Source organism: Trichomycterus rosablanca, chromosome 12 (assembly GCF_030014385.1).
Source record: "Trichomycterus rosablanca isolate fTriRos1 chromosome 12, fTriRos1.hap1, whole genome shotgun sequence".
NCBI lineage: Eukaryota > Metazoa > Chordata > Actinopteri > Siluriformes > Trichomycteridae > Trichomycterus > Trichomycterus rosablanca.
The window spans coordinates 454,786-481,491 of record NC_085999.1 but is presented as its reverse complement, the minus strand read 5'-3'; the positions used below and the strand labels follow the sequence as shown (position 1 = coordinate 481,491).

General features: G+C 43.4%; 1 protein-coding gene across 4 annotated transcripts in view; it reads left to right on the top strand.

Annotated features, from left to right (window-relative positions):
- obsl1b (obscurin like cytoskeletal adaptor 1b) overlaps positions 1 to 26,706 on the top strand; it is a 45,634-nt gene that overhangs the window by 16,756 nt on the left and 2,172 nt on the right. For 3 of the 4 annotated variants that reach the window (XM_063006271.1, XM_063006272.1, XM_063006268.1), the window contains 20 exons: positions 504 to 779; positions 1,837 to 2,121; positions 2,334 to 2,621; positions 6,205 to 6,480; positions 7,515 to 7,787; positions 7,870 to 8,145; positions 8,312 to 8,587; positions 8,677 to 8,952; positions 9,524 to 9,799; positions 9,890 to 10,156; positions 11,591 to 11,857; positions 11,950 to 12,219; positions 15,038 to 15,304; positions 18,290 to 18,556; positions 19,718 to 19,830; positions 20,443 to 20,596; positions 23,622 to 23,783; positions 23,911 to 24,015; positions 24,105 to 24,371; positions 26,362 to 26,632. In XM_063006271.1, the coding sequence (XP_062862341.1) occupies positions 504 to 779; positions 1,837 to 2,121; positions 2,334 to 2,621; positions 6,205 to 6,480; positions 7,515 to 7,787; positions 7,870 to 8,145; positions 8,312 to 8,587; positions 8,677 to 8,952; positions 9,524 to 9,799; positions 9,890 to 10,156; positions 11,591 to 11,857; positions 11,950 to 12,219; positions 15,038 to 15,304; positions 18,290 to 18,556; positions 19,718 to 19,830; positions 20,443 to 20,596; positions 23,622 to 23,783; positions 23,911 to 24,015; positions 24,105 to 24,371; positions 26,362 to 26,632 (4,912 nt within the window). The remainder of the gene's footprint in view (positions 1 to 503; positions 780 to 1,836; positions 2,122 to 2,333; positions 2,622 to 6,204; positions 6,481 to 7,514; positions 7,788 to 7,869; positions 8,146 to 8,311; positions 8,588 to 8,676; positions 8,953 to 9,523; positions 9,800 to 9,889; positions 10,157 to 11,590; positions 11,858 to 11,949; positions 12,220 to 15,037; positions 15,305 to 18,289; positions 18,557 to 19,717; positions 19,831 to 20,442; positions 20,597 to 23,621; positions 23,784 to 23,910; positions 24,016 to 24,104; positions 24,372 to 26,361; positions 26,633 to 26,706) is intronic. The other variant, XM_063006270.1, reaches the window with a different exon arrangement.

Genomic DNA, 26,706 nt, shown 5'->3' with positions numbered 1-26,706 from the left:
CTAAAGTCCGTTTGTAAACGTCTTACACCTAGACGTGTCTTCTACATCGTTAACCGTAACCATAAAGTATTTAAGCTCCAATAAGTCATTCCTTTAGGTGTATTTTCAACCTCACACATTTTTATTTAAATATGTGTTAAATAATAGTTAAATAATCCGCATATAAAATTGACCAATAGCAATATATTAAAAGAACATTTTAATTAAATATAGAACGTACGTTTCATCTTGTTGTCTTTGTCGTTATTGTCTGATGTCTTTTGCTCTTAATATTTATCATTTTTGACTCTTGTGCTGCTAACCTCACACCCGTCCGTGCTCTCACTGTCCATGTTTGTCTGTTCTTGTGCTCCGCTGCTTTACTCGCCCGCATGTTCTTACAGGCATTTAACGTGCCACCATCTCTCTTACACCACCTCTCTTCAGAATCTCTTATGCAATACGAGACGTTATTTTATCTTCCTAACGAACAGAACGGTTTCTCTCTCCGTTGGTGCCCACAGCCGAACCCGTGACCTTCCTGCCCGTCACAGAAGCTCAGAGAAAGCGAACCTGCGTACCTGGGGAACCCTTCGACCTGGAATGCCAGGTCTCGGACACCGCCGGGCGCGTCCGCTGGTACAAAGACGGGCGAGAGTTAACGTCTGAGGCCGGAGTTTTGATTACGTCCGGAGATACAATCCGAAAACTGTCTGTGAGCTCGTCGGAATTGTCTCACAGCGGGGAGTATAGCTGCACGAGCGGCGAGGACGAAGTTACGTTCAACGTGGAGATTAAAGGTGATACGCAGACTTCATCAATACATACGTTTACTGTCTTTTATTACATAACTCTAATATACACTGATCATTCATAACATTAAAACCACCTACTTGTTTCTACACTCACTGTTCATTTTATCAGCTCCACTTACCATATAGAAGCACTTTGTAGTTCTACAATTACTGACTGTAGTCCATCTGTTTCTCTACATTTTTTTTTGAGCTTTGTTGCCCCCTTTCATGCTGTTCTTCAATGGTCAGGACCCACACAGGACCACCACAGAGCCGGTATTATTTAGGTGGTGAATGATTCTCAGCAGTGGATCAGTGGATCAGACACAGCAGTGCTGCTGGAGTTTTTAAACACCTCACTGTCACTGCTGGACTGAGAATCGTCCATCAACCAAAAATATCCAGCCAACAGCGCCCTGTGGGCAGCGTCCTGTGACCACTGATGAAGGTCTAGAAGATGAGCGACTCAAACAGCAGCAATAGATGAGCGATCGTCTCTGACTTTACATCTACAAGGTGGACCAACTAGGTAGGCGTGTCTAATAGAGAGGACAGTGAGTGGACACGGTATTTAAAAACTCCAGCAGCGCTGCTGTGTCTGATCCACTCATACCAGCACAACACACACTAACACACCAGCACCATGTCAGTGTCACTGCAGTGCTGAGAATCATCCACCACCTAAATAATACCTGCTCTGTGGTGGTCCTGTGGGGGTCCTGACAAAGCATGTAGAGAAACAGATGGACTACAGTCAGTAATTGTAGAACTACAAAGTGCTTCTATATGGTAAGTGGAGCTGATAAAATGGACAGTGAGTGTAGAAACAAGGAGGTGGTTTTAATGTTATGGCTGATCGGTGTATATATAATGCCATGCAAGTAAATAACTGTTATTCTTTATATTTATTTACCACTGATGGTCATTAGCTGTAAATATTCTAATAAGTTATAATTTGAAGCTTATATCCAATTAAATCATCCGTCTTGAACGAAACCACAAGCCCGTGTCTGTGACTTTATGAAACCAACACTTTCTCTTTATGCTATTCACTGCTTTGTAGCTCCATCACTAAGTTTCAAACCCCTTACAGAGGTGGAGACGAGCAGGGCCGCTGATGTAGGTCCACCCATTGTTGTTAGCTGTGAGACGCCAGACTCTGAGACTCACGTTTGCCCGTATAAAGATGGCATCGAGGTCTCTGTGCAAAGTGGAGAAAACATCCAAACAGCCACAGAGAATGAAAATTCCGAGCCATTATGTGTAGAATCAGGAGAGCTTTGTGACACTGGACTGTACGTCTGTGGAAGCGCTGGTGATACTGGCTCAGTCAGACTGGACCATCAAGGTGACTTTTCCAACACTGCAACCTGAACTGGACAAACCTGTGCTCCAATATTTTACTATTAATTATAATCACGCAGCTGCTTTTAATCCTAAAACCAGCGCTTGTGAATAACGCTTCAACTAACACGACTGGTGCTTGTGATGAGCTGAATAAAATCTGAACTCTTAACCACTACCATCGATTAAACTCTTGTAATCTTCTCTGAACCTCAGACGTCTCCGTAGCTCCGAGCGTGAGGTTCTCCACCCTTCCAGAAGTCGCCAGAAACAAGTTTATCGAAGCCGGATGTCCCGTGGTACTTCAGTGTGAGATCTCCGATCCCGTTGCCATGGTCCTCTGGTTCAAAGACGGAGCGCCGCTCCTGAAACAGACCGGCCTCGAGTTCCAGTCCGACGGCGCTCTGAGGGCGCTGATCATCCGGTCGGCCGAGCCCAGACACTCGGGAGTGTATCGCTGTGAGGCCGGCGACGATCACATGGAATTCAAGGTGGACGTCGCAGGTAATCAAAAGCAGTCAAAGCTAACATCACGTCAGATAACAGCTCGTTTACTGAACGCTGTCTGTCTTCATAACACGTTAACAATGACATTCACGTCAACGAATAATCAAAAAGATTCACATTCTCACCAGGATCAGCATGAAATCATTCATAAGAAAATAAACTCCATAAATGAGACCATCTAGACTCTCATTCATTCAAGTAATTTAATCATTTATATTAATATATGACATCTATAAACCCAATTCTAGTCAGGACACGGGGTAAATGCACATGAAAACAAAAGCAATGATTTACTTACTTACTGTATTAATTGATTTTTGTACATATATCATAGATGCTGATTCCTCATTTAATGACTGCAAAGTATTTAAAAAGTTGGGACGGGGGCAACGTAAGTCGTGGAATAATCAAAAACATGATTGGGTATAAGTAAGGACGAATCAGGTTCACTTATATTAGGTCGGGTCTTAATCATAGACATAAAGTTTAAAATCAATGTTTCTCTAAACATAATTGCAAGGAATCTTATAATATTATTATTAAAATATTAACAGAAATCTTTGTGGGTAAAGGTTTATGCAAGAAGCCGTTTTGTTCCTTCTCATATATACAGTATATATGCTCTCTCACGCAATTTACTTCATGCTATAGGAGTACGCCAACGACATGGGGGATTTGAACACACAGCCATCTAGACCAGGGTTTCTCAAACTTTTTTCAAGCAACGCACATTTTGTCTGTGATTGTTACCGCGACCCACGATGCATCAAAACAAAATACAGCGGTACCTTGTAACTCGATGTCCCCTAAACTCGAAATCTTTGAAACTCGATGCCCTTCGTTAAGACATTTGTACTTTTCAACTCGACTTTTACCTTAAACTCGAAGTGTGTGCGACTGTCGCTTTGTTCACATTTATGTTGTCCGTTTTACTTCAAAGTTCAATATTTGATCATTTTTGCTATCATTGCACAATGAAAGCGCACGATAAACAGCATGGTATGGGGACTGGTGATTGTAAACAACATTTACCACAGGAATAAATTGTTGGTAATGGAAAAAATTTTTTTAATAGTATTATTAATACATATGTATATATATACACGTGTGTGTGTGTGTGTGTAATATAATATCTATATAATAAAGTATATGCAGTTTTACAAGTTCATGGACGCATTAACAGGTTTCCCATACATCCCTATGGGAAAAAATACCTCGACGCCACTCCCAGAACCAACTGACGTTAAGTTTCAAGGTACCGCTGTACACTTAAAAAAAAAAGGACAAGCCGCTCAGGTGGTACAGCGATAAAAACACACGCTGGAACCGGAGCTGGGATCTCAAATACATCGTATTGAGTCTCAGCTCTGCCATTCGGCTGTATATATATATGTTGTTCATATAGGGGTGGGGTAGTAAGCCGGATAGGGACTCCTCGTGACTGATGCGGCTGCGACCTCTGCTGGCTGATAGGTGGCGTCTGCACAGGGGCAGGGAAAAGAGTGCGGATCAGGGTGTGTCTCTCTGTGCACAAGGCCGATTCGCAGATATGCACTCGCCTAGTGTGGGTGACAAAATGCATACGGCTGCTGCCCACGTGTCGGAGGGGGCGTGAGTTAGCTTCGTTCTCCTCAAATCAGAGCGGGGATCGGCAGTGGTGGAGAGGAAGCGTGACGCAATCGGGCAATTGGACGCACCAAAAAAAAAAGGAAGAAAAATAGGAGAAAATGCATAAACACAATATAAAATAAATAAATAAGTAACTGGACTAATAAATGAATAAATAAATAAAAACAATGGTTATCTGGACGCACTGTGGTTTACAAGATGTATTATTATTTTATTTATTACTATTTTTCTCTGCAACCCACTCAAGGGTTAAGACCCAGGTTTTAAAACCCCTGATTTAGACTACAGGTTTGTTTTGAGGACAGAGAATCTGAACTGTTAAGCAGCTAAAGGAAAAACTTCCACTTTCTTTATTAGTGTCCTCACGTCCCAACTTTTCTGAATCTGCTGCAACCATCAAGTTTACAGGTTCAGAATGAGCTCATATACAGATAAAACCTTTAAACATTTATAAATCATTGCTGTCATTTGTCCTACTGTCCCAACTGTTTTTGGAATTGTGGTTGTTTACACTCAGATCTTCGTTCTCATTCTCCTCACCCACCAGTAAAATAATGGACGTTTGTGTTCAGATATTTTCACATGAATGAAAATATATTCCCAGCTCAGGGAGTGACACCCACGGGCGTGTCCGAGGCCGAGAGGACCCAGCGCTTTGACGTCGGCTCGTCCGTCCTTCTCCAGTGTGAACTACCCGAGCCCGCGGCGGCGGTCCAGTGGTACAAGGACGGAACCCGACTGCTCCCTGGGTCGGGGGTTTTGATCCGGTCGGAGCGCACCATGAGGACGCTGGTTATCCCGTGTGCCGCCGCGTGCCACGCCGGGCTGTACAGCTGTAACACGGCTGATGATACCCGCCAGTTTTATGTGGACGTTACAGGTGACACGCAAAGCTCATCTGAACCTGTCACATGACTAACATCCCAACCATGGTCCTGATCCACATCTTCATCTGGACCATCGATCCATCCTGCTTCTCTCTGGCTCCCGTCTTTATTTCTAATAGAAGTTCATCATCGTTCAGGCTGCATTAGACTATCAGCAACATTCATCATTTGTGGTCTAAACATTCCAACATCCTAATGTTCTCTGTTAAACGCCTGGTGTCCATCACGAGGGATCTTCAAAAAGTTTCTTCACGTGTATATTGTGGTTATAAGCGGTGAGGGTGGAGGAGGAGGAATTGGGCGTGTCTCGGAGACTGAGAGACGCTTATAGTCCTGATTTAGCTCCATCTGATCTCCACCTTTTGCTTCTGTTCTGTTTGGTTCTGTTCTGTTTGTTCTGTTCTGTTATTTTTTTTATTTTTAATAGAGTTAAAAAAAGTGGGGAAACTTTGAAGATCCCTCGTATATTTAACATAACTGCATCCTAACAAAGCTTATAATTACTGCTATTTCATTTTATTTTCATTTGGCGCTTTATGTCCATCTATCTATACATACACTATAGGGTCAAAAGTATTTGGATGCCTGACCGGAAGCTTATTAAACGTTCCATTCTAAAAACAGATGCTATTAAAACAAAGAGACCGTCTGTGTGATATCAGCTAGAAGCTTCTCACAAGACTTCTGTAGTAAGTGTGTCTGTGTGTGGGAATTTGTGCTCTGATGTTGTGTGGCTGGGCGCTGATTGATCAGTCAGTGTTCTGGTTCATCCCAGAGCTGTTGAGTGGGGCTGAGCTCAGGGCTCTGTGCAGCTTTTCTTCACTTCTTTATAGAGCTCGCTCAGCAGGAACATGAATGAGCCTTTCCTAAACTGTTGCTTCAAAGTTGGAGGCATGATGGATCATCTCCTTCATATGACTGATTAATTCCACCTGTGAGCGACTGATGTGGCTGTAACACTTGAATCATCATTAGAATGGGCATCCTGATACTTTTGTCCATATACTGTATAGTGTACGTATATATTCTATATGAAACGTCTGATGCGTATTTCTGTTCTGCAGCTCCTCCCGTGACATTCGTTTACATCCCAGAAGATGAACTCCACAGGAATATCGTGGAACATGAGAATCTTCTCCTGAGCTGCGAGGTGTCCAGATGTGACGCCGTCGCTCAGTGGTACAAGGACGGTGTCGAGCTGGCAGCCGGTGAGAAAGTGACGGTGGAGGCTAAAGACACCCTCCGCAGCCTGACCGTCCAGTCCGTCCAGATCTCAGACGCTGGGACGTATACGTGCCGCGCAGGGGACAGCGCATTGATATTTAAGGTTAACGTACGAGGTACGTAAGAACTTCCATTTTAGTCGTATCCGATTCCCTGATGGTATTTCACCTCTATTGGTGGCTAACACGCCCCCTCCGACACGTGCGCAGCACCAACCACTTTTTTTTGGAGATCCGTATCGCGCATGGAGAGTCACACACTGATCTCCGTTATCCCCCGTCTCTGTGTAGCACCATTCATCAGCCAGCAGAGGGCGTAACTACAGCAGTTATGAGGAATCCTAACGACCCTTCCTTCCTCAGGCGAGACAATCATCGTACATAAAGGCGCCCGACCTGTCGATAGCAGAGCTGAGATTCGAACTCACGCGTTTGCGATGCATTAACGCTGCTTTAAAAAGTTAAAGTTAAAATGAAATAAAAACGTGGTCATCTGTAGGTCGACAGATTGGAATGACCCTAACCCTGTTTCATCAAACACTGTGACCTCACAAATGCTTTTGTGACTGAATGGGCACAAATTCCCACAGACAGCCCTTTGCATTGTGAAAAGTTCTCCTAAAACGGTGGGGGCTGTTATGGCCTCAGAAGGAAGACGACCCCATGATGTCCATAGTTTTGAAATAGGATGTTTATGCAGCTGATGTCGAGATGTCCACATAATTTTGCTCTAATAAATAAATTAGGGAGCAGTAACACAGAGGATTCAGAAACTGATTTCAGATCCTTTATTTAATACTTTTTGGTTCGTCTCTACAAGTTTTGCACATCTGGATTTAGGCGGTTTACCCCATCAGTCAGGGCAGGTCCTGCAAATGTCTCTCAGATTTCATGGTGAGCTTCAGATCTTCTCTGAGGTTCTATGAGGTTAAAGGTTTGGGATTTGGCTGGGACATCCAAGAATATTCCCACCCAGGACTTGATCTGCAGCTACTGCAGTGTTGTTTTTACTCTATGATTAGGGTTGTTGTTATGTTGAAAGGTAAACGCCACAGCTATTCATGCTCAGGAGTCCAGAAGGCATTTTCACCGACGTTAAGACCTGATTGTTGTCGGTTAGTTTGAGGAGTGTTATGCATTTTACTCCACAGAGCCTCCGGTAATGATCATCTATCCGAAGGAGGACGTCCACCTCGACCGGCACGTTCCTGAGGAGATCGTCCTGAGCTGTGAACTCTCACGTCCGAATGGAAAAGTCACCTGGTTTAAGGACGGACAGAAACTCCAAGAAAGTGAAAATATGGGGTTTAAAACTGAAGGTCCTTACAGAAGGTTAAAGATCTTCCACAGCAGGGTGGAGGACTCGGGCGAGTACGTCTGCGACACGGCCGACGACTCAAAATTCTTTCATCTGAGCATAACGGGTATGAAAGACGTTCCACACGAGCAAAGCTAACGTTCCTGTTCCTGTGATCTCTCATCTCATCATGTACGTTGTTTCTACAGAACCTCCGGTGCGCATCGTTTCCCCCAGTCAGTCCCAGATGGAACTGTGCCAGCAGACGTCGGAGAGGATGGTGCTGAGCTGTGAGATCTCCAGACCCAACGCCACCGTGCGCTGGTACCGGGACGGACTCGAGGTGGAGGAGAACCCCAACCTCATCCTGGAGGTCGACGGCGTTTACAGGAGACTCATCATACCGGAGACGACCGTTGACGATTCTGCAGAATACGTCTGTGATACCGCCGATGACTCCGTAACGTTCTTCGTCAACATCGCAGGTGCTTCAACGTTCCACATGATTTAGCAAGAAAGATCAGCGTATTTATTTAACGTTCTGTATTTGGTAAAGTTCTCTTTATGTTAAGGATCCCAGGAATCAGAACCAGGTCCTCCGTGTCCCTTGGTTTAAATGCTCATGTGTGTACGATTATCATGTCTGTGCAGAGCCGCCGGTGCGATTCATCCGGCCGAGGAAGATGGCCTGCAAAGTAGAAAAGTTTGTAGGAGACGCGGTGCTGCTTGACTGTGAGGTTTCCCGACCGAACGCAGAGGTGAGCTGGAAGAAGAACGGCGAGGACATGGAGGAGAGCGCCAACGTGACCATAACCGAGGATGGCTGCACCCGACAGTTAACCATTCACTCGTCCACGCTGGAAGACTCGGGTCAGTACGTCTGCGATGCCAAGGACGACGTGATGGACTTCAGTGTGAAGATACTGGGTAAGAGAAGCGTCGGGAGTAACGCCGGCGCACGTCACGTCTGCGTCTGGATCTTAAATCTTCTATATATTTTGTTGTTGTTGTTGCAGATCCTCCAGTAACGTTCCTACATAAAGATGAAACGGTAACAGAGCGGAACTTTGTGGTGTCGGACGCCGTCGTGCTGAAGTGTGAGCTCTCCCGAGCCAACGGTGTCGTCCGCTGGTATAAAGACGACGAGAGAATTATGGGTAACGATCACTTCATCTTCGAGGAAGAAGGAGCGTTTAGATCCCTGATCATCCTCAACGCTGAGATGAGGGACGCTGGGAAGTACACGTGTGATGCAAACGATGACGAGATCATCTTCAACGTGACAGTGGAAGGTAGGAAAGAGTTCTTTTCTATTTTTCGCAGTTTAGTCGTAGCCAGTTCCTCTTCCTCTGCTGGAGACCCCGGTGGTGTACGAGGAGGGTATGTTCTCCTGACACGCCCTCCCTCCGATGCCCATATTCAAATGTACTTCGGTGGATCGGTACGTGAGGTCAGTCTCGCTCACGGAGAGTCATGCGCTGATCTCCACGTTCCTCCACTTCTGTACAGGCGCCTCAGGCTATTAACCAGGGTCCTTACACAGTGTCCAAGACCCCGCCCACTTTTTAGTCCCCCCACCCAGCAGACTAGGCACTGCTGATCGTAACCACTAGGGCCAACTTGGAGAGTCCAGAGTCATGTTATCAAATTATCTTTTGACTAGGCAAGTTGTAGCATAGTGGTTATGGTACTGGACTAGTAATCAGAAGGTTGCTGGTTAAAGCCCCACCACTGCCAGGTTGGGCTCTTGAGCAATCGCTCAGACTGTATACTGTACCTGTAATGTAAGTCGTTTTGGATAAAGGCGTCTGCTAGATGTCAGAAATGTAAAAGACTAAAAGCTGGGCGTTCTGCTCTGCTCAGAGGCGCCGGTGTCCATCCTAGGAAACTCGGGGAACGCGGAACACTACTCGCTGGTCGCAGGGGAACAGCTGATCCTGGAGTGTGAGGTGTCTCAGGACAGCGGCGTGGTTCAGTGGCTCTGTAACGGACGGGTCCTGCACCCGGACTCACGAACCCACATCGAGAGTAAAGGTACGACCAGAAGACTCGTTCTCTCAAACCTTCAGGTGTCAGACTCAGGGGAGTATATCTGCGACGCCTTCGATGACAAGATGACCATCATGGTGACGGTACAAGGCAAGCGAAGTATAGCTTATTATTATAAAGGAATAAAACATCAGGATGAGATCAGAGCACTAAACAAATCCATCACTCTGTGTTTATTAGAACCTCCGTTCAGGTTCATTAAGAAGGAGGAGACGAACGTTACAGCCTGTGAGGAGGACAGCGTCACTCTGCATGCCGTGGTGAACAGGAGTAACGCCCCGGTGCAGTGGCTCAGAAACGGTGAACCAATCAGATACCATCGTTTTAGCGCCACAAGTGACGGGTGTGATCATTACCTCACCGCAAACCCTCTCCAAAGATCCGACGCCGGGCAGTATACGTGTGACGTGGGCACGGACAAAATCAACTTCAGGATCAACGTCAAGGGTAAATTATTTTATATATTTATACTGTTCATTATTTCTGAAACATGTCTGTAACATACGGTTTTAAATGTAATTTCTGAAGCTGTGGTATGTATATAGAAACCCACATATCCAAAAAAGTTGGGACGTTTAGTTAAACTCAGTAAAAGGAGAATGTGTGATGTTTTAATTCTCTTCAACCTTTACTTGATTTCTAATGTTTCACTGATCTAGTTTGTAAATAGAAACATGATTAGAATTTCCAAAAAAGTCAGGACGGGGGCGTGTTCCCCCCTGTGTTCCCTGTGTTCCATCAGCGTTCCTATTAATTTCTACTCTTTAATGTGTGAGGAACTGAGGACACTAATGGTTGCAGGTTTGTGAGTGGAATTTTTCTCTGTTCTTGCTCGATACGAGACTCCAGCTGCTCAACAGTCCGTGCTTGCCGTCGTCTGATTACTATAGGAGACAGATCTGGACTGCAGGCAGGCTGGTCGAGCACAAGCACTCTGTATCCATGAAGCCACATTGCTGTAGTGCAGGTAGAATGAGGCGTCTTGATGAAATATTCATGAACTTCCTGGGTGAGAACGTCCTTCGTTAATGGTTCCTTCACACATGTGCAGGTCACCCATGCGGTGGGCACTGATGCCCCCCGTACCATAACAGATGTTGGCATTCTCACCTTTCACTGATTATAGTCTGGATGGTCCTTCTCTGATTTGGTACTGAGAACAAAGCATCAGTTGTTTCCCTGTAGACGAGCTGACCACAGCACACGTGTCCACTGTCTTTCGGCCCATCTGAGATGAGCTCAAGCCCAGAGACCTCTGAAACTGCAGTGTTTCTGTATAGAATTGATGCACGGCTTTCTCCTTGTGTAATAGACTTTCAGGTTTTGTTTCTTAATGACAACGATTTTCCGAAGTGCTCCCGAGCCCCAGTTTATCACAGTAGCATGATGGTTTGTTATCAGCCACACTTATTTAACAGTATTTCTTTCTATTCTTGTCCTAAATGGACTGAGACTCTCCAGATTCCCTGATTCTTTCCACAATATCATGTACAGTAGATGGTAAAAGACTATTATTTATAATCCTGCAGTGAGAAATGCTCTTTTTAAACTGATCAATTCTCTGATGAAGTTTGGAACACAGTGGTGAGCCACGCCCCATTATTGCTGGTACAGACTGATCCTTTTTTACTCGATCATGATTCCCTCATTCCCAACTTTTTTGGAGTCTGTTACAGCATCGAATTCTAAACCTGTTTCTATTTACATAAATCACTGAGCTCACAAACGCTGTACTGACTGAATAAGGATAAATTTGGAAATTAGGGGCCAAAACATTTAACAATAGAGACAATAAAACAGTCCTAACATACGCCATGTTGCAGTGATATTTTGCACGTATAATGAGGAGCCTGTTATTGCAGTAACCGTATCTCTAACTAGCCATGAAGGTGAAATTCTCTAAGCCGCTGGAGAACCTGGTGGGGCTGAAAGGCAGCGACGTCGTCCTGAGGTGCGAGCTATACACGCCCAAAGGAGACGTCCAGTGGCTGAAGAACAACCGAGAAATCACCCCCAACCAACACTTCAGGATCCGGGCGGACGGGCGAGAGAGGAGCCTGCAGATACTCGGGGTGAGGGATGAGGACGCGGGGGAATACGCCTGCGAGTCTAAAGACGAGAGAACGTCTGCAAGCTTAGTCATTAAGAGTGAGTACGTTTTAATGAACACGTTCTACACACTTCAGAACAACATTAATCTACCCAGAACTCATTTCTTCTCTCTGTTACGGCTCCTTCAGCTCCTCGCATTGTGGAGTTTATTGCCGAGCTGCACAACATCACCGTCATGGAAGGAGAAGACACCACGTTTAAGTGTGTGGTTTCTCCAGAAGATGTCGAGCTGGTGTGGTGCATGAACGGACGCCCAGTTACACCGAACGAGAGGTTTAGCATCTCCAGTAACGGACTGTGTCACACGCTGCACATCAAAAACTGTCAAGTATCAGACGGCGGCAAACTCACGGCCGAGACCGAGGGCGTGGCGTCCAGAGCTAATCTACAGGTTCAAGGTAAGACCTGATTTTGGCAGGATAGACCAGTGGTCCCCAACCACCGGGCCACAGACTGGTACCGGTAGAATAAATAATTAGAGACGCTACATCAGCAATGAAAACACTACTTTTTACAGGTGTTATTGTCTCCAATCACCACTAGGTGGGAGCAGCGTCTCATTGAAGCGAAAAAAGCTCATTTTTGAGTAGTATAATTCTTCTATTTTAAACCCCCCACACCCGCCAGTCCATGAAATTATATCTTATATGAAACCGGTCTGTGGTGCAAAAAAGGTTGGGGAGCGCTGGAATACACGACAGGTCTGTGTGAAAACCTGGTGACCTGCCCTGCTCCCTTCTAATCAGACCTGGAGCTCATAATCAGATTATTTAGACGCTCTACTTATACAGCGATTATACACCCATTACATCACCACAGTTTAGCTTACTAAGCTAACACAGTTAGCCTCTGAGGCGCCAGCTAACGTCTCCCTCCGTGTACCGAAAACGCTTAACCTGTCTCTGACGCCCCAATTTACAGATAAACCCACACTGGTATAATTACACCTTTATACAGATTACACATCAATCAGAATTTATTTACATGTGAAAGGAACTCTGTTGGTTGCTCCGCATTGATAATTATGTGTGATAATTATATATATATAACTATTATTATTATAAATATTCTGCTCTCTAATAATAATAACGCTCCGGCCGTCTTAACCCACAACACACACAAAGTGTAAATGTTCCAGCAGCTTCCGGTGTAGTGATGAAGCGTCGCTCCCTACTCCCTACACACTCTGAAGTTCACTTCATTTGAACAATCTCGTTACCTCTGGATCAGAATCTCACTTAAAATGGTGGAATACCCTACGTAGTGCACTTCACAGTAACAGATAATGTGAATGGAACGCTCCTACAGAATCGGCTGAAAGACGCTTTCTGAACCAATCAGAGCTTCTGATTGTAATTGTTAGTAAGAAATGCTGTTATCTGCATTTATTCGGTTTGCGTCACACAGATGACGTGGTAATGAAACGCTCGATCGGCTTTCTAACGACTTCCTGTTTTACTTCACGACCAAGAAAAGTTTGGAGGTTTTTAATTATAAGCACATTTACAAAATAACGGATTCTGTTCCTAATGGGACGCACGCTTATAAATGTAATAGCATCTGGAAGAACAGAAGCTAAGGTAAGCAGCGGTTATGATTGTTTTTGCTGTGTTTGGGATTTTGGCCGCTGTGCCGTGATTTATCGAGCGCTTTTGTTCTGTAATGAAAACAAAACGTATCAGTTGAAGCTTTTAACTGGAACCTTCTTGTTACAGAAATTACATTCATTTACACAATGAGGAGGAAAGTAAAGACACGGAGTAAAACGGCTAAATACACTCGCTAATCTGTTGTTGTTTTTATCTGAACTAAGAATCTAAGAATTTCTTCCCGGGAGTGTAGGATCATGGGAAATGCATCTGTGTAGAGAGACAGCTAGGTTTTCACACAGACACATGAGTTACAGATCCAGTTAAACTTTTCCAGTTGTCTGAGAGGCTGGATTGATATTTACTGCCATGGTAACATATTTGGAATAAATATTTAACCCTTTAAACATGCGTGTTGAGACGGTGCCCGTAACGGTCGGCACTTAGCGGCTTCTCCGGTTAAAATTCCACCACTAACTGACAGACACAAGTGGCCACGTACTGACGCTCGCAGCGATCGGGGGACTGAAGTTCCACCAAAACAGAACCGTTCAATTAAGCTCCAATCTGCTTCCGTCCACGGTGTGTAGTGTTTAGTGATTTAACGTATTTCATTCGTGCAGCGTTCAAGTGCCTCACGTTTACTGGTTAATCTGCACTATGAGGCGTCCTAGTGATCCTACGGCAATTCAGTTAGCAATCGCTTAGCCAAAACGTCCAAGATGTGGACGAGAGTAAAGCAGCTAAAACACGACTCAGGTAACTGAGTCTGGAAAACTAACAACCAGTTTAACTATTAATGTAGCTGTGCTGTGTATCATAGCTTCTATTTATTCAATCATTTAATTTATGAGTGTACAGCGGTACCTTAAAACTGGACGTCAGTCAGTTCTAGTTGAGTTTTAAAGACGTTGAGTTTCGAGATATTTTTCCCCATAAGGATGTTTGGAGAACCTGTTAATGCGTCCATGGTCCCGTGGAGCTGCAGATATTTTAGTCTCATGTAAAATAATGAGGTTGTTTTTGACACTTAAACACTGAAAATAACACAAATATAATATAAACACACTGAAATACAATTACTAACAGTTACACATTAATAAAAATACAATAAAAGCTGCACTTTAGTTTTACTGCATTATTGTTTCCTGGCGCTTCTTAATGCTGGAGATGCTCGATGTTTGAATACTGTATTCCATTTAGCACTGGCGCATTCACATGAGAAGTGACAAAACCGCTTTTGTGCTTTTTTATTTCCTATGAAGTGTGACGGCGGTGCACAAAACTCAGCGTGACTTATTGTAGTAAAACAGCGAGTGAGGAATGTGATTAGTGGAGGAACTTATGAGCAGTAATAATGAAGAGAAGTTTAGTGCTCCTGTCTCCTTCTTTTACTACATTAAACCACGTTAAGCTTTATTTTCAACCAGAAGCGTTTTAGACTCTGGGAGAAGCTGATTCTGATTCTCACCATTTCTCAGAAGCTGGAGCTGTAACACAAGTTTAAAAGTGAAACAGGGAGGAGAATCCAGATGAACACAGATACATGTGGAGCTGTAACCCTGGATTGAGCTCGGTGAATTCAGGACTCTAATAATAATAAACATTTAAATGTGACTCTGTTCAGAGACGCAGGTCGTGTTCACCAAGAAAATGGAGTCGGTGGTGGCGGAGGAGTTTGGGGAGGCGACCCTGGAGGTGGAGGTGAGCCTGGAGTGTGGGGAGGTACAGTGGATGAGGCAGGGCGTGGTCATACACCCGGGCCCGAAGTTCACCCTGAAGCAGAGCGGCCGAAAGCGTTCTCTGAGGATCCACAGACTCGCCCTGTCCGACCGCGGGACCTACAGCTGCGAGACGCTCCACGACCGGTCGCAGGCCCAGCTGGGCGTGGAACGTAAGTCCATGTGTCCCGCCGCCCATCCCAGCGCCCATTCCTCCCACAGTCACGCTGTTCTCCTGCTCTTCTTCTGTTGCTCTCTTGCTGTTCTCCTGTTGTTCTACTGTTGTTTTTGTGCTCTTCTCGTGCTCTTCTTCTGTTGTTCTCCTGCTTTTCCCCTGCTCTTCTCCTACTGTTCTCTTGTTGTTTTCCTGCTGTTCTCATACTGTTCTCCTGCTCTTCTCCTGTTGTTCTTCTGCTTTCTCCTGCTCTTCTCCTGTTGTTCTCTGTTTACTCCGGTTGCCGGTGAAGCCGCCTTGACGCCGAGCCCGGCGCTCTCCTTGTTTACTTCAAATCAAATCAATAAACCGAGTAAAAGAAACCCGAGAGCTGCCCCGGCGACGCCCGTTCCAGAGCCTGACGGACAGGGACAGCTGAACGAAACCCGAGTCCCGGGGTGCACTTTTCTTTATTGACTTAAGATCAGGTGGACCAGATCATTCAATTAAGCAGGTCAGATACAAACCAGATCAAATTCTGGAGAAAGTTCCTCCTGCAGTGACCTCAGGATCCTCACGAACGAGCCGCAGAACTCAAAATATTTACAATTACTTATATTAAAGCTTTAATACAGCAGGTAGAGGGAGAGGAACCGTGGTAAACCCGAATAAAACTGAATTATTTACATGTTTAGTTTCATTCTAGTTTCAATTCTAACGCACAATCACTGCAGTCACAGAGTTTAACAGCATGTAATCATTTATAGCTTTTAATAATGTTGCTTTATTATATTTGTTTTATTTTAAATTCGGTAAATAAATAAAAAACATTATAGAGTCTTTGTGATATTTCTATATTACAGGCGGTCGTTTTCTAAACTTTTCTAAACACTCCTGGTAGAGTGTATCGTTACATCCCTATAAAGTAGTGATCAATTTTGGATTTAATCACGTCTAGTAAGAAGTATTTCTTGTATTATTTCAGCTGTTAATCATTAATAGAATTTTAGAAAGACACAAATAATAACATAAATCTATTAAAAATACATATAAAACAACATGAATGTAATAAAATCGAGCAGTTCTGTGTATATCTGCATCAGTGAAGTAGAGATGGGGACTCACACAGCGACTTCAGACTCGACTCGTTTCAAATGACTCAGACTCGACTCGTGACTCACAAAAAATGACTCGTGGACAACAAGAGTCAGCAACATTGGTTACGTGTGATAATTATATATATATATATGATCCGACATTATTCTGATCGTGTCATTTTCTGCTCTCTAATAATAATAATAATAATAATAATAATAATAATAACGCTCCGGCCGTCTTAACCCACAACACACACAATGTGTAAATGTTCCAGCATCTTCCGGTGTAGTGATGAAGCGTCGCTCCCTACTCCCTACTTAAAATGGTGGAATACCCTACGTAGTGCACTTCACAGGAACTCGATCGGCTTTCTAACTTTTTTTTTTTACTTCACGACCGGGAAAAGTTTGGAGGTTTTTAATTATAAACACATTTACAAAATAACGGATTCTGTTCCTAATGGGACGCACGCTTATAAATGTAATAGCATCTGGAAGAACAGAAGCTAAGGTAAGCAGCGGTTATGATTGTTTTTGCTGTGTTTGGGATTTTGGCCGCTGTGCCGTGATTTATCGAGCGCTTTTGTTCTGTAATGAAAACAAAACGTATCAGTTGAAGCTTTTAACTGGAACCTTCTTGTTACAGAAATTACATTCATTTACACAATGAGGAGGAAAGTAAAGACACGAAGTAAAACGGATAAATACACTCGCTAATCTGTTGTTGTTTATCTGAATTTACAGATTATTTCTTTATTTCTACACTACATTTATAATATATGTTTTGTGTAGATTATATTGACTCGTGACTGGACTCGGACTCGTATTTTGTGACTTGTGAACGTCTCTAAGTGAAGTGAACAGTACTTGTGTTCATTAATATTCAGTAGAATCTATAATACTGAGACCTGGGTCAGAGACAGGGCGCAGAACCCCAAACTGATTTAACAACAAATGTGACTTGATTGGCTCGTATTAACACTTTAATCAGACGTGTTTGCTCATGGATTATTCTAATAACCTGGTAAATAATCAAATAAAACAGAAATAGAACGTTCTCCTCTGTAAAGTAATGCGATCGGGAGTGTTTGTGCTTCGCCTGTTGTTGGCACCTCGTATGAATTTGGATCTCGTTTTATTGCAGCTAAATATAATCGCTGGCCTTCATAATCTAGGGTGGTGTCACCACGTCTCAAAAATAACTTGCTTTATTCCATTAGGAATGTTGGTCTGGATCAGAAGACGTGTAGATCTGTCGGGTGTCTGAGAACGTAAGAGGGATTCAAACAACGAGATGAAAAATCCAACACGAATCTGAACTTTTATTAATTAATATAAATGTTATGTGTTTTAATCTCCCCTGTTAATCCTGTAATCATTCAGGGGTGTCAAACTCATTTTCACCGAGGGCCACGTCTGCATTACGGTGGCTCTCAAAGGCCGATTGTAACGTATCCTGCTGTGGTTGCAATTTGTTGTTTTTCTTGGAAACCAAATTTATCCTGTGTATTTATAAATATTGTTCTCCTTTACCACAGACACGCCTCATAACACAGAGACGCACCGCTTTCTCTTCCTGAAGCACAAACTCGTTTTCACTTTCACATCTTTCATTAAATTTCCTCCTTCTGCTTCAATTTTGGGATTATTTGTAAATATTTCTCAGCATTACTTGTTGAAAAACCGGCTCAGTTAAACGCTGCTGTGGAAACACTGACATCTAGTGACGGGATGTGGTCACTTTGCGGGTCACAAATCAGCATGCATTGTGGGAGATGCAGTTTATGTATGATTTTACAAGCTCTCGCGGGCCACATAAAAAGACGTGGCGTGTAGAACAAACATTGATCTAAATAATTTAACTATATTAACATTTTTTATCCACTGTTGTTCTTTCTTATTCACAGCACGGAAGGTGAAGATACGAAAAGGTCTGAGCGAGATCCAAACCTTCGAGCGTGAAACCGCCTCCTTCGAGGTGGAACTCTCTCACAGTAACGTGGACGGCGTGTGGCAGAAGGACGGAAAACCTCTGAAGAACAACAATCACTGCCGCATGACGGCTAAAGGTCGCGTGCACAGCCTGACCATATGCAACCTGTCGCTGGAGAACATGGGCACCTACACGTTCAGCGCCGAAAACGCAAAGACGTCGGCCAGACTCACCATCAAAGGTAAGAACTCCATGAGTTCAGATCTCAGCTCTGCTACCGGGCGGCTGGGCGCCCCCTAGCGGGCACAAGTCTGCTGGGTGGGACCCTGGTTAGTAGCCTGAGGCACCTGTACATAAGTGGAGGAACGTGGAGATCAGCGCGTGACTCTCCATGAGCGAGACCGACCTCACACACTGATCCACCGATGTGTCAGTTATAAGTCAGGTGTAGCCTAGTAGTTAAGGTACAGGACTAGTAATCGGAAGGTTGCTGATTCGAGCCCCACCACTGCCAGGTTGCCACTGTTGGGCCCTTGAGCAAAGCCCTTAACCCTCAATTGCTTAAACAGTATTACAGTAACAGTACTGTAAGTCTCTGGATGAAAGCGTCTCCTAAATGCAGAAAACAGAAGGGTTCGGAGGGAGGGCGTGGCAGTAGAATATACCCTCCTCGTACACCATCGGGGTCACCAGCCGAGGAAGAGGAACTGGCTACGACTAAACTGGGAGAAAAGGGAGACAATACAGAAATAAAATCGCTATGATTGGTTCAGCTCTGATGGGGGGGGGGGGTAGACGGGTGATGCAAGTGTACATGATGCAGGTTGGGATTAGCGGATTTTCCTGCACCGTACGGACGTCGCTATATAAAAAGCATCAGATCAGAGGAACGGACCTCAGCTACCCAAACCTCTGGAGCATGTAGTGAGCCGGTGATGGCGGTGTGTAAGATCATCTGTTCTACACCGCGAGCTGTCAGCGTCCACGACAATAGGTCGAAAATGCCACGACAACAAAGAGATCCCTCGGCATACCACGCCACTGCCAGGCTGAGATCTGCCAGCGCTGTACTGAACACGCCCGCTGGGTATCTGGGTATTAAACCCTCAAAAAGAACAGTGAAGGTCACAGCAAGGTCATCTGCTGTTTAGGGCCTGCAGGTCTGCACCGGTCTCACAGTTCCTATAACGGTGCAGGTCTACGATTTTACTGTATTTAATACTTTAAATTACTGATATAAAAGTCCTCATGGGATCAGACATGACAAATCATTCACCTGCAGGAAATAAATGATTTAAAAGACTATTAATAATAAAACCCTAACACATTCAGAGCTGAGCACATATCAGGCTAAGCTTAGTCTTCAAAGATCTTCTTTACCCTGATTAACTGTGTTTTTCAGAGACACCCGTGTCCATCCTGAAGAAACTGGAGCACAGCATGTTCCCCGAGGGTTCAGGAGCCACCCTGGAGTGTGAGATCTCCAGATACAACGTCAATGTGAAATGGACCAAGGTACAAATGATTTAACATCTTTTAAACAAATAATCAAACCATTTACTATTGTTATTATTATATTTTTTTGATTATTTGTTTTACTATTACAATTTATTATTATTATTTACTGTTATTATTGTATCATTACTACTATTATTACTATTTATAACTATTACTACTATTAATTAATATTATTACAATATTATTATTATTACTTTTCTTTATTATTACTACATCATTATTATTATTATTGTTGTTATTATTATTATAACTATTATTATTATTAATTATTAAATTATTGTTATTATTATTAAATTATTCTTATTATTAATTCTTATTTTAATTATTATTATTATTATTAATATTATTTTTTTATTATATTAATATTATTATTTTTATTATTATAATTTTTTTATTTTTTTTATTATTATTTATTTTTATTATTATTTTTTATTATTATTATTATTATTATTATTATTATTATTATTATTATTATTATATAAACCCTTTTATTTATATTTACCAGTGTAAATCCTGAATGACGTCTCACTGTGGACATGATCAGAGTAAAATTTTATTTCATGTAAGATTTAACCTTCAGTTCGTTTCATTCATGTTTCTCTCACCCAGAACGGAGCAGAACTGAAGCCTGGTAAGAACCTTCGTATCTACTCCATGGGGAGGAAGTGCTTCCTGCAGATTGTGAGGTGTGAGCTGGGAGATTCGGGCGTGTACACGTGTGATGCTGGAGACGCAAACACGTCCTGCACCGTGGAGGTTTACGGTAAGAGGGTTCGAGAAGAACCTGGAGGAAGACGAAGCTTGATGGCACTATTGTGGACTTACAGCATTAAAATCACTCCTGGCTCCTATTAATGTCAACTAGTGTCAACAAGGTCCAGATTAGCAGTAAGTCTGCAGTGTTGACCAGGTTGGAGACTCGGGTAGGGAGAGGAGGTCAGAAGTTTGATAAAACCCTCATATCAAAAAAGGCTGTTCCTGGTGCTCAGGTGGTGCAGCTGTAAAACATGCTAGCACACCACAGCTGACATGACAAATTTGTCAAACTGTTCCATTTTTTAACCATATCAGCTCCAGACACTGAGCTATCACACAGGTTTTTGGCATCTAGCATGGCAACGTGGGTACCGTGCGGTCAAAAATCAACTTCTAGATCGACATTGTGCCTAAACTATAGCAAAGTTGAAGGTGACCTTTAATCCTGGATGTCTCCCTACCTGAGGCTCCAACCTAGAAAAAACTGCAGATTTACTGCTTGCAGCTTGAGGGTTATTGCACCAAGAATCGAACCCTGAACCACATTTTAGCAGAAGTTTGGATTGTTTAATAAAAATCTCCAGCCCTGTAGCTCTTAACCTGACAATGTCGTGAATTGTGCATTTTGCAAAGTCGTGTTTTGGAATAGGGTCACAACAAGAGGCGCAAATCTGGGATTACCTGACAGATTTAAACTATCGGCTGGATTTTCCATTATTGTGTCCCTCTACTTATGGATGGAACTTCAAGGGATTCTGAGAAGGTCGTTGAGCTGACCTGGAAGGACTCTCGTGCTTTATAGTGTTTTCTACACATGGGCAGATGAAACCTCGGTATAAACCCTTAAACACTTAACGAACGTGGACCTGAATGATGGAAAGTGTGTTAATACGTCGTCACCTAACGATGCTCTGAACTGCACTCGATTGTAGAACACGGTTGACATGATCTTCTGAGCATGCTCAGTTTCACCCTCGTGCTAAACCAGAATGCTTGGCCTGGAGGTGCTAATGTTGGATCAGGGCCCGCTGGTCATAAAGCTGGGAATAGGGTTTCTGATCCGGGATTTGGTTTTATTGGGTCGGTCTAGACGGCTGATTGTTCGGGTGTCGAGTAGCCGCTCATACTTTCACTTCTTTTACTTCTAATATCTCCAACTTTTACTTCAGACTTTAAGCAGCCTTGAAGGACTCAAGATTTATTCTTTAAACATTTAATGTCCATAAACCCCGATCGTTCTGCTGTGCATCATGCTGTGAGATTGTATTACTGCTGGCAATGAGCTAAAAAAAAGATGCTGCGCATTACGTTTGCTATTCAGTGACACCATGGCACAACTATGGACCACACCGAGTCCTCCCACATAAAAAGATTCCTGGTGGTCAGAAGTCGTGCCCGGTAACTGACCCTACCGGCTTAACAAATTCAGTTTCAGATACCTAAACTACCCTGGATTATCTTTTATAAGCAGTCTGAGAGAGCTAGATGTCATACGGCATGTTTACCTGTGTGAACTCCACGTACCCGTCCACCAAACTGAAGACTTTCACTATCTGGCTTGTTAACAAAGTGATCCTCAGATTTCAGTCTAAACCTGGTTAACCCTTCCTGTAGAAAAGTTCCACTAAAATCCAATTAACAAAGTGGACGGCTGCAAATAAATCAGGTGGCCAAAATAACAGAAACTGAGAACTGCTGTCACAATATAATCGACTGTTCCAACCGTCTACGACAACTCGAACTGTTCGGGAGAAACAAAAACATGGGGAAGCGAACTGGGAGCGGCACCCAAACCCTACTAACTAGCGCTGGCCATGCATGACCTGGATTAACAGGTATGGTCCGCTCTAGAAGAGGGATATCGCACCACCTTTGGGGCAATCCTCTTTCCCAGGACGGTTGCTTTGCAAGGACCAAAAATGCCGCAACACAGGGCAAGAAAGAAAGAGAGAGAGTATACCGGCATCGCACACCAGTGGAAAACCAAACCAGAGCAAATACCAGAATCAGAGAAGCTGGAAGGTCTGAGAGAGAGAAACCGCGATACATCTGGTGCGAATTAATGCTTACGAGACGACAACATGTGATTCTCAATTAACTAAAACCGACATATAAATCATCTGCGCCGCCATGCCCCCTCTGCTACCCAAAATGCAGAAGGACGCAGAAGGACACTACCCAGCAGCTGAGCCACATTCTTAATATTCTAGAATCAGACCTAGAATATCCTGAAGTGACGTTATAAGTATTTGGTTGGATTTACAGAAAGCAGCCACAGCGTGGAAGACATCAAACCTCACTGAGCTGGAAGCTTTCGCATGAAAAGAAAGGGCAAAGTTATCACTTATCAAAATGTTCCACCAAGTACTGCAAACCAAACTGTCTTGTACCTCACCCTCCTCTAGCTGCTATTAAATGCACAGATCACTTTACATTATGTACATTAAATCAATATAGTTTGTGCAATTATTATTATTTATTTTTTTTCTCTACTGTGATACCGGTTCCGGTTCTGTTTTGCACTATTCAAACTCTGTCTATATATACATATCACCATGTAAATACTCTATATTTCATATAATTTTAGCTTATTTGTGCTGTAACGAGCCATATATTTTTTATATATTTTTTTTATCATGTTTTTTTTATTTTATTATTGCTGCCGGTCTCACTGAGAGCTACCAAACAAAGTTTTGTTGTATAACTACAATGACAATAAAATCTATCTGATCTGATCTTATCTCAGATATTTTGCATTTTAACTCAGAATGATGTGGACTGATGTTCTCTAAATGTCTTGTATGTGTGTATGTAAGACCTCTTCATGCAAGTTTACATTTAATTCTATAAACATCAGCATAAAACCTGTTAAATTGAGGGTCGAACATTTCAGATTGCAATAAATCTACATCCTGAGTTTCACTGCGACAAAGATTGTGCATGACATTGACATTAAGAGTTTAAATATCATCTCTGTATTAATGAAATGAATGTTGATGCATGTTATATATTTTAACTTGCTGTTGGAACAGAGCGAGAGCTGGAGGTGCTGCAGAACCTGGAAGACTTGGATATTCAGGAGGACCAGAACGCCGTGTTCATGTGTGAGGTGTCTCTGGATGACGTACCGGGAGAGTGGTTCAAGAACAGAGAGGGAATCAAACCCACGAGCACCGTCAAGATCCGGCAGGAAGGTATAAAATGTGCAACCAGCTCAGCCGTGTGTATTAAACCTAACGTACCTCCAGCTGAGCAGAATAGTTCTGTATTTTTATCCCCAACAAAGCTGTAGTAACTGTCATGTTTAACCGTACATCACAGGAGCCAAGCACTTCCTCCTTATGTGCAACGTTAAGGCGGAGGACGCAGGAGAGATCAAGTTTGTCGCCAGAAATGTTGAGTCTACAGCTTACCTTACAGTGGAGAGTGAGTACCACGTTTATACTGAACTATTAATCTCACATCAGAGTCGTGATGGTGTCTGGATCTCACCGCGTGTCCTTCCGTTCACGTAGAGCTCCCGAACAACATCGTGAAGCCCCTGCAGGACACCACAGCCCTGGAGATGAGCCGAGTGGTGCTGGACTGCACGGTGTCGAACCCGCGCTGCAGCATCCGCTGGTACCAGGGCGCCAGCGTCATCCTGCCCTCCGAGCGCTTCGAGATCTGCAGCGAGGGCTGCCACCGCAAACTGGTCATTCAGCAGGTGGCGCTGGCTGACGAGGGCACGTACAGCGTGCAGGTGGAGAAGAACACGTCCTCGGCCAAGCTCACCGTGGAAGGTAAAACCAGAGTCAGGGATTCTGTCACGATACACGAGGGTCAGGTGGGGAAAAAGATCAATAATGAGGTTTAAAAGCTTTCAATCATCTTATTAATGTGCATTAATGTTGCATACTGACATGTAAAGCAGCAGGATGTTAGTAATTATTATTAATTATTAGATAATACCAATAAAACAACAATGAACACAGTTTATACAGTTGAACATGCTGCTCTGTTCTGCAGCCGCGTGTTTGTACTGATCTGATTCTGAGCTGTAACTGGTCGGTGTGTTTTCCTCTGCTGCCCTCTAGCGGCCGCGTTTAATATCTACACATAATTATTTTTACCTAAGCAGCGCTGCCGAGTCTCCATTACATTCATATAAGATCTAACACCAATCACTGATTCAATTACTCCCTGATTCAATAACTCACTGATTCAATAACTCACTGATTCAATCACTTAATCACTCACTGATTCAATCACCCACTGATTCAATCACTCACTGATTCAATCACTCACTGATTCAATCATCCACTGATTCAATCAATCACTTACTGATTCAATCACTCAATAACTCACTGATTCAATCACTCACTGATTCAATCACTCAATAACTCACTGATTCAATCACTCACTGATTCAATCACTCACTGATTCAATCACTCACTGATTCAATCACTCAATAACTCACTGATTCAATCACTCAATAACTCACTGATTCAATCACTCACTGATTCAATCACTCACTGATTCAATCACTCACTGATTCAATCACTCACTGATTCAATAACTCACTGCTTCAATCACTCACTGATTCAATCACTCACTGATTCAACCACCCACTGATTCAATCACTCACTGATTCAATCACGCACTGATTCAATCACTCACTGATTCAATCACTTACTGATTCAATCACTCACTGATTCAATCACTCAATAACTCACTGATTCAATCACTCACTGCTTCAATCACTCACTGATTCAATCACTCACTGATTCAATCACCCACTGATTCAATCAATCAGTCACTCACTGATTCAATCACTCAATAACTCACTGATTCAATCACTCAATAACTCACTGATTCAATAACTCACTGATTCAATCACTCACTGATTCAATCACTCACTGATTCAATCACTTACTGATTCAATCACCCACTGATTCAATCACTAAATCAGTCACTCACTGATTCAATCACTCAATAACTCACTGATTCAATCACTTACTGATTCAATCACTCAATAACTCATTGATTCAATAACTCACTGATTCAATCACCCACTGATTTAATCAATCACTTACTGATTCAATCACTAAATCAGTCACTCACTGATTCAATCACTCAATAACTCACTGATTCAATCACTTACTGATTCAATCACTCAATAACTCACTGATTCAATCGCTTACTGATTCAATCACTCACTGATTCAATCACTTACTGATTCAATCACTCAATAACTCATTGATTCAATAACTCACTGATTCAATCATTCACTGATTCAATCAATCGCTCACTGATTCAATCACTCACTGGATTTCCTTCCAGTTTAGTCATAGCCAGTTCCTCTTCCTGTGCTGGAGACCCCGATGGTGTACGAGGAGGATATATTCTCCTGACACGCCCTCCCTTCAACGCACCCACGCTCCACCAACCCGTTCTTATTCGCCCGTACTTCTGTACAGGCGCCTCGGGCTACTAAGCGGGGTCCTTACACAGCGTCAAAGACCCCGCCCACGTTTTAGTCCCGTCTTTTCCCACTCAGCAGACTAGTGGCCGATCGTGCCGCTAGGGGGCGCCCAGCTGACCGGTAGCACAGCTGAGATTTAACGTGACGCTGTTATTTACGTTTATCATCTGCTCAGATTTCTTTTAATGCTGCACATAAACCTGAACATGTAGGTAGACGTTAGATAAATAAACTATAGGAATATTTATTTATATTGTTTATATTATATATACGTATATAGTATATATCTCCTGTATGTGTTGTATCAGCCCAGACGGTGGAGGTGCTGCAGGAGCTGCAGGACGTGGAGGTCACGGCCCCGGACGAGGCTCGGTTTACCTGTGAGGTGTCTGTACCCGTCTCTAAATCACCCGTATGGACTCTGAACGACGAGGCGCTGAAACCCGGACCAGGGGTCGTCATGGAGAGAACGGGGGACGTACACAGGCTTACTCTCAAACACACGTCCCAGGACATGAGCGGCAGCGTGGGGTTCGTTTTAGGAACGGCCAAGAGCATCGCCAACCTGCACGTCAAGAAGTAAGTGGTTCATCACAGGTAATAAATGATGCTGAGATTTAACAGCTGTTTTAATCTCAAATGCTGTGTACCAC